At 36.5% G+C, this 14,142-nt stretch overlaps 1 protein-coding gene across 1 annotated transcript in view; it reads left to right on the forward strand.

Annotated features, from left to right (window-relative positions):
• DECR1 (2,4-dienoyl-CoA reductase 1) overlaps positions 1-8,504 on the forward strand; it is a 45,120-nt gene extending 36,616 nt beyond the window's left edge. The window contains exons 6-10 of the mRNA XM_021688219.1: positions 411-510; positions 4,802-4,874; positions 7,593-7,739; positions 8,186-8,248; positions 8,351-8,504. Of these exons, the coding sequence (XP_021543894.1) occupies positions 411-510; positions 4,802-4,874; positions 7,593-7,739; positions 8,186-8,248; positions 8,351-8,410 (443 nt within the window). The 3' untranslated portion in view covers positions 8,411-8,504. The remainder of the gene's footprint in view (positions 1-410; positions 511-4,801; positions 4,875-7,592; positions 7,740-8,185; positions 8,249-8,350) is intronic.
• The last annotated feature ends 5,638 nt before the right edge of the window (positions 8,505-14,142 follow it).

The following is a 14,142-nucleotide window of genomic DNA, read 5'->3' on the forward strand; positions in this document are numbered from 1 at the left end:
TCCCAAGGCCCTGGGATCATGACCTGAGCTGAAGGCAGATGCTTAACCAACCGACTGAGCCACCCAGGCATCCCTGATTTATTCTTATTTAAGTGGGTGCTTAGTTCATGGAAATCCAATCCAGCTGATTATGCAGGGGGTTATAGGGCCATGCCTCTGAGTTTTGGGTCACTGTCTTGACTCACCTGCCATAGGATTTCAGGTAAGCACAGACTGGGCCATCTTGAATGACAGCAAGATTAGCAATTTTATTAGATTACTCTCTCATTAATTTAGGGCTACTGAAGTTTAAAAAATGCTACATTTTTGTTAAATCCTCTTGAATCAGATCCCATTCTTGTAAATCATATTTTCCTGATGTGAATTGACTTAGCTGTATTGTTAATTACTATATCCTTTTCGAATTTCAGGAGCAGCATTTCTTGCTATTACAACCATCTATGCTGAAAGTGGGTCAGGTTTTGTAGTACCAAGTGCTTCTGCAAAAGCAGGAGTGGAAGCCATGAGCAAGTGAGTACTACTATGATAATCCCAGCACCGGAGATAGATAATGTACTTTGGTAGTTCATGGAGCTTAATTTCTCCTTTCTAGTCTCCATCCAGAGAAAAGTAAAACAAAGATTAACTTGGATTCACTTAGAAACAGACGTTCTAGCTCTTGGATAAGTCTTATTTGTCTATATCAGCACTGTCCGATAGAACTTTCTGCAGTGATGGAAATGTTTTATAAATCTGCCCTATCCAGTAGCCACATACGAAACCCTTGAATTGTGGCTACTGTCACTGAGAAACTAAATTGTATTTAATTTTAATTACTTTAAAATTAAGATTAGATAGCCAAATGTAGCTAGTAGCTGCCATATGAGATAGCACAGGACTATAGCCTTTTTGCTCTCCTATATATCTTTATCGGTGCTGTTTCTAATTTCTGTTAAACACACCTTCATCCTTATATTGTACCTGCTGTGCAAGATTAATAGGACTAACATAAACCAGTGACCACTTGCCAGATCTTGTGGCCTTTTCTCAGCAGCATATGATTGCTTTTCGAATCTATTCCCCATTGGCCTTTTCTACTGTCTTTGTTATAATGTAGGTTCTCATCATGGCTTACTGTAATAATCCTATAATGTGTTTCTCTGCTACCAGTCTCTTCCCTCTTTATTTTTTATTCATCTTCCCACCAGAATCATCTTTCTAAAAATATGTCTGCTTATGATACTCCCTAGCTAAAATCTTAGATCATTTTTTCATTATTCTTTGGAATAAAAGCCAAACCTTAGTATGGTATTCTAAATAAACTTGTCCCTGGCCTTTGTTTATTCATTGATTAATTGGATAAATGTGTATTGTGTTCTTTTTGTGTGCCTGGCACTGCACTAGGTCCAGGGATAGGGTATTGATAGAAGTAGAATAATTCTCATCCTCCCCTGAGGGGATAGCATTATACTGTTTTTCTTGTGTTTTAATCTCTATTGAACTGCTCTGTATTTCCTTAAATATGCCATGCGTTTTCATCTCTCTATGTCTGGGCTATGCTGCTGTTGGTATTTGCTGTGATATTTTCCCTGCTTTCAAGGCTGTCATCATATCACCTCCTCTAGGAGGTTTTCTCTCATTGCTTTAGAACAGAATTAATTATTCTCTACTCTGTGCACCCTTAAAACTTTGTTTATTCCAATCTAGTGAGAAGACTAACACACTAATAAATAAATGCTATCCATAGATTTATAGATTCTAAAATAGATTCTAAAATTCTAAAAATCTAGTTATAGATTCTAAAATGAAGGTCATGTACCAATATGGTAAGGACACAGAGAAGGACATGCAAGGCTGCTTTCGAACATATTGTTAAAGCTATGTGGCCTCCCCACTGGGATGTGAGTTCTGTGAGGGAGGGACCATACCTTATTCATCTCAGTATACTTATTTCTCAGCAGGACCTGGTGCATGGCTGGTGCTCAGTGTTTGCCAAAACATCATTGTTCTTTTCTTCCAGTAGTCCCAAAGTATTTTTCAACATTGAAATCAGTAATACACATTTGTTTGAGATAAAAAGACATATTACTATACTTAGAAGTGGAATCTTAGTGTAAATAGAGGTAATTACTTTTTTAATGTCAGGTGGCATTGGAAATAAGGAATTAGAACTTGACTATTTTGGCATCATTTGTACAGTATCAGTATTTGTCTTGTTGGGAACTTTGATCTTGTTAGAGGTTTCAATGTCATGTCCTTTAAGAACTGTGATTCTGGGGCGCCTGGGTGGCTCAGTTGGTTAAGCGACTGCCTTCGGCTCAGGTTATGATCCCGGAGTCCCCGGATCGAGTCCCGCATCAGGCTCCCTGCTCGACGGGGAGTCTGCTTCGTCCTCTGACCCTATCCCCTCTCATGTGTTCTCTTTCTCTCATTCTCTCTCTGTCAAATAAATAAATAAAATCTTTAAAAAAAAAAAAAAAAAGAACTGTGATTCTGTGCTGCTTGTTTTTTGTTTTGTTTTGTTTTATTGCATAGCATATTGCATGGAGTAGATACTTGGTAAATGTTTACTTCCTTTCCAGCCTGAGTTCCCGTCAGTCCTCTTCTCATACTTTATAGGACACAGTCATACTGGATGAGGCCTTGTAGGTCACCAAATACTGCATGTTGTTTGTACCTTTGTCCTTTACTCATACTGGCCCATTTACCTGGGCTGTCTTTTTTCTCCATCCTACACCCTATTATCTCCCATCCTCTTTTCCTCCCCCTTGCTTCCCACAATAAACTCCTAATCCTTCTTCAAGTGTCAACTCAAATATCACCTCCTCCAGGAAGGCTTCCCTCTTACTCTCACTAGACTTAGGTACTTTTTTGTAAGCAGTCAGGGTGCACATTACACAAGTCCCAGCAGAGTAACTAGTTTATTATACAACTAAGCTAACCTCCCTTGAGAGAGAAGGACTGCTGTCTTGAGAGGCAGAGACTGCCTTCCTTAGAGGGTAAATAACACTTACAAATGTTAACACATAGTAAATACACAATAAGCATCTGTTGATTTAACAACATAATGGCTAACATATATTGGGTATATTGTGCTTTGCATCTCAACATGCAAAACAAGCTAATGAGGTGGATTTCTTATCATGTTATGGTAGTTCTTCAGAATATAAGCTAATTCAATGAGAACTAGGACTGGAAAAAGTGTATCTGTTGCACCTCTGAGCAGAGATAGGATGGCTTTTCCTCTAGGCAGATTTCCTTAATAGGTTGCTCAGTTTTTCACAGGATACCATAAACTGTGCTCAGCTTGTAATTCTGTTAAGACCTGAAGTTGCTGCTTCCCTAGCAGTTTGAAGCAGGTGCACTGCAAGTACGTGCCAAGGGGAGGTATAGTCATGAATTCTGCCAAAAGCATCACTCAGAAGCAATTTTTATGTATGATTTGCCTGAAAGAGATGCAGTCCACCCATTCTCTAAAATGCATCCATGGATTAAGATAGATTAACAGACTGTACTTGGAGCACTTGCCCCCTATCCTATAGAATGAGTTTTTGAAGTGATCTTGTCAGACTATATTAATTGATATCTTACAGTTTCATAAGACTTATCTCTTTGTATCTATTGCAAGGATACAGTATTGTCTTACTGTATTATACAATTTTCATTTTAGAAGTCTTATTGAAAAAAATATTTTTCTGATTTTTTTATCAGGAACAATTGTGCTTTTCCTGAGAAATTACCTTGCCTTTCCCTTACGGGCACTGCAAAGTGTGTAACTGATTAGGGCTTACCTTTTTTGCATTGCATCTTGGAAAGAATGGATGCAAATTTGTGACCCACCTATTGTGATTGTATAGAATGCCACAAAACATTTAGTTATTAGCTCCATTCTTGGCTCCTTTATCTTTCCTTATCCATTTTTCAATTCCTTTCTCCTTTCCTGCTTCCTTCTTTTGTCTGTGTCCTCTCTTTCCTTTAAACGATTTTATCTTCCTCATTTACGTTATATGTATTTTTTAAAAGTTGTTACCTTAAGTCATTTTTTAAAACTAGATTCAGTATATATACACACAGATATACATATGAGTATAAAGTCCTAAAACGAGTTTAGATAATAAAAGTTAGACCTGTCTATCAAGTAGGCTTTTAAAACAGATTGCTTGAAGTTTCCATGTTTGCTATTATTGTTGTATTTTGCTTCATGACGTTTAGTAAGATTTTGTTAGATTCCTATTTCCCTTTGAGTGCCGTGCAGCAATTGTATTAAAGCCTCATTAAACATGGATGTGGTTAATATTTTATATCTATGTAATCCATCTCTTACTTAAAAGTACTCATGATGTTGCAAACATTGTAATCCAATGTACTATATATAAGTAGTACATGTTGCACTGAACTCCAGAAAATGTGGGGGAGGGGCATGATTCTCTCACCTCTTTATGCTAAATTATGATACTTATTCTAAAAATGTATTTTGATATTAGACTTAGTTCTAAAATGTAAGTGGTAGGTAGTATAGCATTGTGATTAAGGACACTAAGATGCAAATGGTAGATATTACAGCAGAGTGATTGAAGGCACAAACTCTGGAACTGGACCACTTGAGGTTTGTCAGTAGCCAGATGACTCAGAGCAAGTGATTTAATCTCTCTGTGCCTCAATTTCCTTGTCTGTAACATGAGGAATGATAATAGTACCTACTTGTTGGGGTTGTAGTCTCTGGCATATAGCAAGCATGCAGTGAGTCTGGATTATTAGTATTTTTGACATATAGTATAATATTTTAGAATATTAAAATAGTGGTGTTTATTTTAATTTTTAGGTCTCTTGCAGCAGAATGGGGTAGATATGGACTGCGATTTAATGTGATTCAACCAGGGCCTATAAAAACAAAAGTAAGTTTTAGTATGCCTGTTATCTCCTGAATGATTAAGGAATAAAATATTGATAGAAATATTCTGACTGTTGTGTGCAGGACTTGTCAGAGATGCCTGAGTTTGGATCTCTAGTGGTAGGGTAGAGGGCTTTGCCATTATCCAATATAAATAAGGAGGTGGGCAGGAATACAACAGCTATGTAACTTCTTGATAAGATCGATTTCAACCTCTTAATCTTCTGGGATCTTTTGTGCCATCCATTTTGGTATTTCATCTGATTTGCTTCAGTAATCTGTTATTAACCTATATTTCTTAATCCTCACCATATTTTATGGATTCTTACTTTGATTGACGTCTCTTTTTTAGTTCATAGAAATGTAAGTATATTTTTATTTTAAGAGATGTTCTAGAAAGTTATCATACAGGCTTGGTCTTGCCAAAGGTAGCATTTTCTTTGACTCATGTCTGTGCCTTTCACTTGCAAACACTCAATTATGCATGTCATTTAACTCCCATGTCTCTCTGATTACAAATCTTTCTGATGGCATGCTTTTCTCCTATAGTCAGTAATGCTTACAGATACTCATTGCAACTCATAATGATCACAAGTGCTGTTATAGTCAGACGGCCCACAGGTTCTGTGTTCTCTCATATTGCCCCAGATCACTTCACTCTTACTTTTTGTTTTTATGTAAAGCAAGAATTTACAATCCCAACTGACCTGTAGCTCCGAAGGCCTAGGTGAAGTATGATAACTTGTTCTGGTTGTATAAATAAATAAATAAATAAATAAATAAATAAATAAATAAATATTTAATCTAACAAAATCTTAATTTTAAATAATAAATTTTATTATTTTATTTTAAATAAATTTTAAATAATAAATAAATTTATAAATAAATATGTACAGTTGTATTACGTTAGAAAATAGTGCTGAGGAGCATTTGGATTGTAGGTAGTTCTGGGTGTTATATGGACATGGCCACATTATTTAGCAGTTTAAAGGGTGGAAAATGGGAAGAAGAACTACTTGAGTGAGTGAATCTTGATTATCTTGTCTGACACTCCAATAATAAAGAATCTAATACATTAATGGAAAAATAACTCAAAAGCATACATTAGGGGCACCTGGGTGGCTCAGTCGTTAAGCGTCTGCCTTCGGCTCAGGTCATGATCCCGGGGTCCTGGGATCGAGCCCCGCATCGGGCTCCCTGCTCCGCGGGAAGTCTGCTTCTCCCTCTCCCACTCCCCCTGCTTGTGTTCCCTCTCTGGCTCTCTCTGTCAAATAAATAAATAAAATCTTTAAAAAAAAAAAAAAAGCATACATTAAAACACATGATTCAGGGCAGCCCTGTGCTGAGCACTCTCTGAAGAGAAACCCGGAGTCACAGAAGCTTCTTTTTAGGACCTCAATCTCCAGGAGAGATCACCTGCATTTTATTTATTTATTTAAAATATACTTGTTGAGGGACTGCTATGTGGGAAGGTACTGAAGGTGCATTTGTTACAGAGTACTTGCCATCAAGGAGTTTACAGTGTAGCAATACAGGTATCCGTTGTACACAAGTAACAAGCATGTAGATTTAAAGAGATTAAAAGGAAACGGAACTGTAGAAACTCCATAGCAATCCTGACAGAGCCAGGATTGGTTGCTAGTTTGTATCCGCCCAGGGAGGGCAGGAGGGCTGGAGGGCTCACAAGGAGCCTCCTGAGAGCTTGCTCTGTCTCTCACCTGTTTATTGAAGAAAACTGTCACCTAGACTTCCAGGCACTGGTACAGAGAAATTCAATCTTCTTCTTCTTCTTCTTCTTCTTCCTTCTTCCTTCTTCCTTCTTCTTTCTTTCTTCTTCTTCTTCTTTCTTCTTTCTTTCTTCTTCTTTCTTCTTCTTCCTTTTTAAATCAGTGCATATGCATACTTCATCTTGGTCTGCACCTTCACATCATTAACAGAAGGCAGACATTGGTTGGCAAATTTAGTTACAGGGTTTTTTGGTTTTTTTTTTTTTTTTCTCAAGGATCTACTTGAATTTAATATTCCTACATACTTGTTTTCTTCCTTTCCAATTATTTTGAGAAGAAAGAAGAAAAGGAATTTCCTTTTAAAGATTTCCTACTTGAGTCACTTTTCTGGGATTATTCAGTCAAACAACATTAGTACCACTGCATCCCCCACACTAAGCATGTATGGATTTCAGAGTACTATCATATACATTTTCTCATTTAATGCTCACAACAATTTTGTGAGGTAGCTAAAGACAGATCTCATTTTATTTATTTATTTATTTATTTATTTATTTATTTATTTATTTTTAAAGATTTTATTTATTTATTTGAGAGAGAGAATGAGATAGAAAGAGCAGGAGAGGGGGGAGGGTCAGAGGGAGAAGCAGACTCCCTGCTGAGCAGGGAGCCCAATGTGGGACTCCATCCCAGGACTCCAGGATCATGACCTGAGCCGAAGGCAATCGCTTAACCAACTGAGCCACCCAGGCGCCCAAGACAGATCTCATTTTATAGATGAAAGTAAAAAGGTTATATTTTCTGGTGATTTTTTAGGTCAGTATTAGGTAAAAAGACCTGTTTTGAGCTGAAGTGACTCTGGAAGAATTTGGCAAAATTCTCTGTTGTTTACAAGGCCTGAGGTATGAACAGGCTGCCATAGTAATATTCCATTTTATGCAGACTTGTTTCTTAAAATTTTTTAGTGCAACCTAACTATTTTCTTAATTTTTAAGGGTGCCTTTAGTCGTCTTGACCCAACCGGAACATTTGAGAAAGAAGTGATTGCTAGAATTCCTTGTGGTCGGCTAGGAACTGTGGAAGAACTTGCAAATCTTGCTGCTTTCCTTTGTAGTGATTATGCTTCTTGGATTAATGGGGCAGTAAGTATTGTTTTCTCTTGACTTTTTGGGGAGGTGGATTTGGGGTGAGAAGGCATTTTGTGGAACCATTCCTGACAATATTGAATATAAATATGATTTAAAATATTTTTTAGGCTGTAAATAATATAAAAATATTAATATAGATTGTTTAGGCTATGGAATTTGTTCATTGATAAATTAATTTTATCAAATGCCAATTACTCTGGTAGACATGCCAGATGATCTTTAATATTGGGTAGAATTTGAAATTGTGGAGATGGGGGAAAGAGGATTCTAAAATGAGTAAATCAGATTAGGTTTAATCATGACTTTTCTTTTCAGACTTTGGGTTTTGATTGAAAGTGCCAAGGAGATGTTCTAGTCAATTAAGATGGGAAAATGGCTAATGGTTCAGAAACTTTTTAAAAGGAGTTAGTTTCAGAGTTGTTTTTGTTTTTGTTTTCCAGGTCATTAGATTTGATGGTGGAGAGGAAGTATTTATTTCAGGGGAATTCAACAGTCTGAGGAAGGTAATACCATTTTATGAATATAATATAATATTAGCAGCTAAGATACCAAGCTTTAAAAATATGTAAGAACCATATAAAATTGCCTTTTTCTGTTTGTGTTAGGTTACCAAGGAGCAGTGGGACATAATGGAAGGACTCATCAGGAAGACAAAAGGCTCCTAAGACCGCTCTGGCCTTCATCTTGGTTACAATGGAAATGATGCAATCTATGATCTTTTGAATTATTTTCAAGTCTAATAAATTGTTAATTAACAAACATGGACTGAGTATGTATCATGTGCCAGGCCAGTGGTAGTTAGACATTGTATATTAAGAGATACGTAGGATGGGATATTTTCCCTTCAAAATTTTTTTTAAGAATTAAAAAAAAAAAGGCAAGTAAGAGAAGGCTTTGGTAGAGGTAAAATGCTTGGAAGTGCAGTGAAAGAAGCAGATATTATAACCTGGAAAAATCAGGAGAATCTTAATTGTGGAAGTAGCATTGAGTTATGTATTAAACCATGCCTATGGTTATGGGGCCTAAAAAAAAAAAAAAAGAAGTAGAAGGTATGCAGTAAATTTAATGGACTCTGCCTTTCCATTATATTTCCTTTTCACTGGACTTGTGAATTATCTTCTTTAGAGAGCTCAATATTAATTCAAACAAACTTTTGCCGGGGCCTATTTTATAGCCTGGCATTTTATTTGGTACTGAGGATACAACATGAACCATCTACAGCCTTTGCCTTCTTAAAACATTATCTAGAAGGATAGAGAGACCTATAAATAATTATTTGCGATGCAATGTGATAAAAAATATTATTCCAGCAGTGTAAAAGTGTGAAGGAGGAAGTAATTCATTCAGTCTCCAGAGTGCAGAGAAAATGACACTTAGGAGAATCTCATTCCATCTCAGCTTTAAAAGAGGAGTAGATTTCTCTAGGTAGAGAAACTGAACAAGCTTATAAAATATGTGTATAATTTCATTTCATTTCATATTTGGTTTGACTATTTTATCATCCCAAGAATCAAATAATAAACCCACAGTCTCAAATGTATATAGCTATAATTTTGAGCTTATATTAAAAAAAGGTCTATTTTGCCTTCACAGGAATCACTCATAAACATGCTCACTAGACTGTCTCCATTGCTCAAATTACCAAGAGAGGGGACCAACTTCCATCTTAGCTCCTTTGAATAGATCTGCAAAGGAATCTAGTTTTCCTGTTTGACTATATATGCTGTGAGCCCCATATGGAAACACTTAACTACATTCAGAGTTAATTGTGTACATAATTTACATTAAATTGTGTATATAAATAGGTAATGTTGTAGGTTTGCAATAAGTGGCCTTGACATTCTCAATCATACTGGGCTTTTTAAACACATTTTTCTTCTATTAATCATCTCTTAGTGTTTGCTTCATTATTATATATATATTTTAATATTTTTATTTTTTTTAAAGATTTATTTATTGAGGAGAGAGAGAGCAAGGGTGAGGGGTAGGGAGAGAGAGAGAGAGAAACTTTAGCAGACTTCCTCACTGAGTGTGGATCCTAGGACCCTGTGATCAGAACCTGAGCTGAAACCAAGAGTGGGACACTTAACCAACTGCATCACCCAGGTGCCCACTCATTGTTGTATTCTATTACAAATGGTGAATGAGGAAGAAAAACTTGTAAGCATAGAAGAGAAAGCTAGAAAAGAGAAATTATGAGCATATCAATTGATTGAAATTTCTTCCTAAGAAAGAAATGTTTTTAGGAAGTCTGAATGAGACATTATTGATGAATAGTCACTATATTTAATGATATACCTTGGGGCTATAACCATATCAATGTTTCACCTTAAGAATTGTTACTTTGTCATTTTACTTAGTATCTTCTTGAAGGGTCTTGCTTCCAATACCTAATGGAAGAGTTAGTACTCAGTAAATTAAAGTGAGGATGGTTGGTAACAATATCACCAATCTTATAATTAATAAATGAAAACACCTCCAGGAAATGTTTCAGGTATGCAGTAACAGTTGTTAATATATTGTTCTTGTACAAAAAACTAAAGCAGCAAGAATTTAAGTGACTTTGAATAATAGAATTTAGAGCTGGGAAACCTTAGAAGATACGCCTTAACCACTTCATTTTATAATTGAGGAAACTGAGAGCTCAGGGAAGTTTTGACTTGCCTAAGGTCACTTAATTAGTCAAGGTTGTTTCCTTCCCAATTCGACTATTTCTTGGGATCATAATTTAAAACCAAGAGGCAATAACAGGGTCTTTATGAGATATAGCTCTATTGCAAAGGACTTCAAGGGGAAAAGCTTAGAAATTTATTTTGTTCTTGATCAATTTTATTATTTTGTTTATTGGACATAAAACTATTTATTACGCTTTCATAAATTCATTCTCAACTTCAATCCCTTTAACTTGAATTTTCTTCTGAAGCCTTACATTTCTCAACTGTGAGGTAAAATTATCCTTGTTTGAAGACAGAATAAATGACGCTTAGTATAAAATCTCAGTTTACCCTGGCTGCAGGGGAGCTCTTGCCTGCTCTGCCTCAAACATGCTCTCCCCTGAACCCAGGCTCTGCCACGGCAGCTTTCTTTCTGTTCCTTGGGGTTTTTTGACCTAGAACCTTTGCACTAGCTACTTCTTTGTTGTAGGAATGTGCTTTTCCTGATCTTTGGAGGGTTGGCTTCTTCAGAGAGGCTTCCCTAAATTCCTGCTCACGCACCATTAATTTTTTAAAACTTTTTATTTGATGTATGACTTCTTAATGGACACAAATCATGAATTATCACAAAATGAATACACTTGTGTAACCACCACCCAGGTGAAAAACAAAACCACTAGGAATCCAGAAGCCTTGCTTGTCTCCCATTGTGACTTCCCTTCTATGAAACTAGTCACTATCTTGACTTCTAACACCACAGCTAAGCTACTTTTGTTTATATAAGTAGAATCACACACTATGTATTCTTCTGTTTTTGGTTTTTACCTGTGTGCCAATTGTTTATGTGCATTCTCGCTACTTAACATTCCGTTGCATGAATATACCACAACTTATATATTAGTTCTGCTATTGGAGATATTTGGGTTTCTAGTTTGCAGCTATGCCAAATACAATGATACTGTAAACATTCTTTTTTTTTTTTGATGACAATACAGACCTTTCTCTGTCAGGTTGATAAAACCTAAAAGTGAAATTGCTGGGTTATAAGGTGTGTGTATATATTCAAATTTGGTAGATACTGCCAAAGTGCTTTCCAAAATTATCTCGATTTAACTTTTCACCCAGCAGTAAGAATTTCCATTGTGCCACATCCTCACCAATACTTAGCATTCGATATCTCTTTAATTTTAACCTTTCTGATGAGTGCATGGCAGTATCCCGTTTGTTTTAATTTGCATTTCTCCTGAGTACTAATAAAGTTGATTGCTTTTACTTATTTTGGCTATTTAGAGATCTTTTTTATTTGTAAAATGCCCACTCAACTTTCTTTTTTTTTTTTAAAGATTTTATTTATTTGACAGAGAGACACAGCAAGAGAGGGAACACAAGCAGGGGGAGTGGGAGAGGGAGAAGCAGGCTTCCCGCTGAGCAGGGAGCCCGATGTGGGGCTCGATCCCAGGACCCTGGGATCATGACCTGAGCTGAAGGCAGATGCTTAACGACTGAGCCACCCAGGCGCCCCGCCTGTTCAACTTTCTTACACATGTATTGGGTTATGCTTTTTAAAATTTATTTTTGGAGTAATGTTTGTATATCTCTGGATATGTACCTTTGTCAATTCTATGTGTTACAAATTGTTGGAGGAGGTCATCAAGACGACATGACCGCTGGTTGACCCCAGAGCTGCACCTGGGGAATCAGAGGCTTCTCACCCCTCCCCCACCCTTGGAATGTTGGTTCCACGTGCCCTCCATTTCCAGCTGGAGCGGTATTCAAGGACGCAGCTGGAGACAGCAATGCGTAGTTGAAACCACCTGGATGGTATACACGTGACTGAAGCCAGTTAAGGCCTCTATATAAGCTTTAAGATGCCGGTGGCGGGTGTGGGTATTTAGCTGTGGGGCTGCCCAAGACAAACCTCCTAAGTAAGTTCCCTAGCTTCTTAATCTGGTATCTCTAATTTGGAGTGGCCTGCTTCTTTCTTCAGTCTCTCCTTGCCCTCCGCCTATGGGGAAAAATTTCAGATTTCACCTGGAAAACTCCCGAGGTTTTTCGCCAACCCACATATCTTCTCACATTCTCATGTTTGATTTTTCATTTTCTTAGTAGTGACTTTTTGGGGACTAGAGTTCTTAAGTTTTTCCAACATATTTTTTCATAAGTTGTTAAGGAATCCAATTTTTCAATCTGTTTTTTTTTTTATAATTGGTTGTTAAGTAATCTTTCTATGCATGAGGGATGGGAGATATCCTAATATGTTGTTGTCTGCATACTTTTTGCATTTGGATTGATAATATACCTGCAATTAATTTTGCTTGTGATATGAGGTAGGTATGTATGAGCTATTTGTCCTGTCAGATTCATTTTCCACTCTTTGTTTTCTGCTCCAGGAGGCGGGCCTTCACTTAAAGGTAAGTGTGACTGATTTAGCTGAGTTGTAAGAATTTCTTTCCCTGATAGTGCTCGGGAGTTAAAGTTCACCATAATAGGCCAGGTGCTGGATTCATGACCATTATTATTATTGGCTCTCTACAAAGTCCCCCAGATACACTCCTCTCAGACTTTCTGTAGCTGTTGTTTTTCTTTCTTTCTTGGTGCTACAATTTTAAGAGTGCCAAACCTCTTATTTTGGTGTATACTTCATAATGAACAGGCATGTCATCTGTAATGAACAGATGAATGTAGAAAATCTGTGTATCCCTCCTACTTCTTTGGAGAAAATCTTTCACGAAGAACTATTTGATCATGTCAGTTGGGCAAGGACTCCCCAATGCTTGGATTTTTTTTGAGGTTTCTTTGTAAATCTTGATGTCAGAGGCTCCTGTTAAGGCATCCAATAATTCGCTTAATCAGGCAGATTGACATTTATTTAGATTTCTTAGGCCATAATAACTTGAGCATCTTACATTTTCACCTGGATTGATTACCGGTACATGTCAACTGACTTTGAGGAAGAAACAAAAATACAAGAGATTAAAGTATTTTCCTCTTTATTTATTCTTCGTTAAATTCAACCTAAGGTCAGTGCTTCCATCTACACACTAGAAGCAAAGCCAATCTAACACATCATTTGATAAATTTTATTTTTTGGCAAGTCTCTTTTCTGCTTATCCTTGGGGGAAAGAGATACTTCACTTTTATTTTTTGTGATTTCTATGAATTGAGAAAAGTAGTGCTGAATTTATAGAATTGGGGACATTTAAACTGACCCAGAGCCATTAACTCTTTGGTGGTAACTTTATAAATTTCATACAGACACATATCTCTTAGCTCTTTGCTTCACAATCAAAGAATCAAATTACCACCTATTACATGTCAAGTGTAACCAGCACAGGATGTTCTAGCTACAAATCTATGAAACTGACTTGGATGTAGGTCAAAAGAGTGTTTTAGAATCTCCCTTGCTAAATAAGTTAAATGATTACATTAGTATTTCTCTTAAGATATTATTTTAAACTCATTTGAAACTATTTGCAGATAGAAATAGAGCTATTTTGAATGCTGATCTCAATATGAAATATATAGAATTTACAGACTACACAAAATTGATGATATAACATTCAACAGTCAGGGTGCTATGAATTTTACATTAAAATTTAATTATGTAGTAAAAAATAGTTGTTATAGCTAGAAAAAATTTTCAGAGGCAGCAGATACCCTTGGTGGAAATGGACAGTCCTACATAGAAAGAAAATCCAGGAAGTATGCAAAGTAGACACCAGGATACTTGGCATATATAATTT

Source organism: Neomonachus schauinslandi, chromosome 4 (assembly GCF_002201575.2).
Source record: "Neomonachus schauinslandi chromosome 4, ASM220157v2, whole genome shotgun sequence".
NCBI classification, from domain to species: domain Eukaryota; kingdom Metazoa; phylum Chordata; class Mammalia; order Carnivora; family Phocidae; genus Neomonachus; species Neomonachus schauinslandi.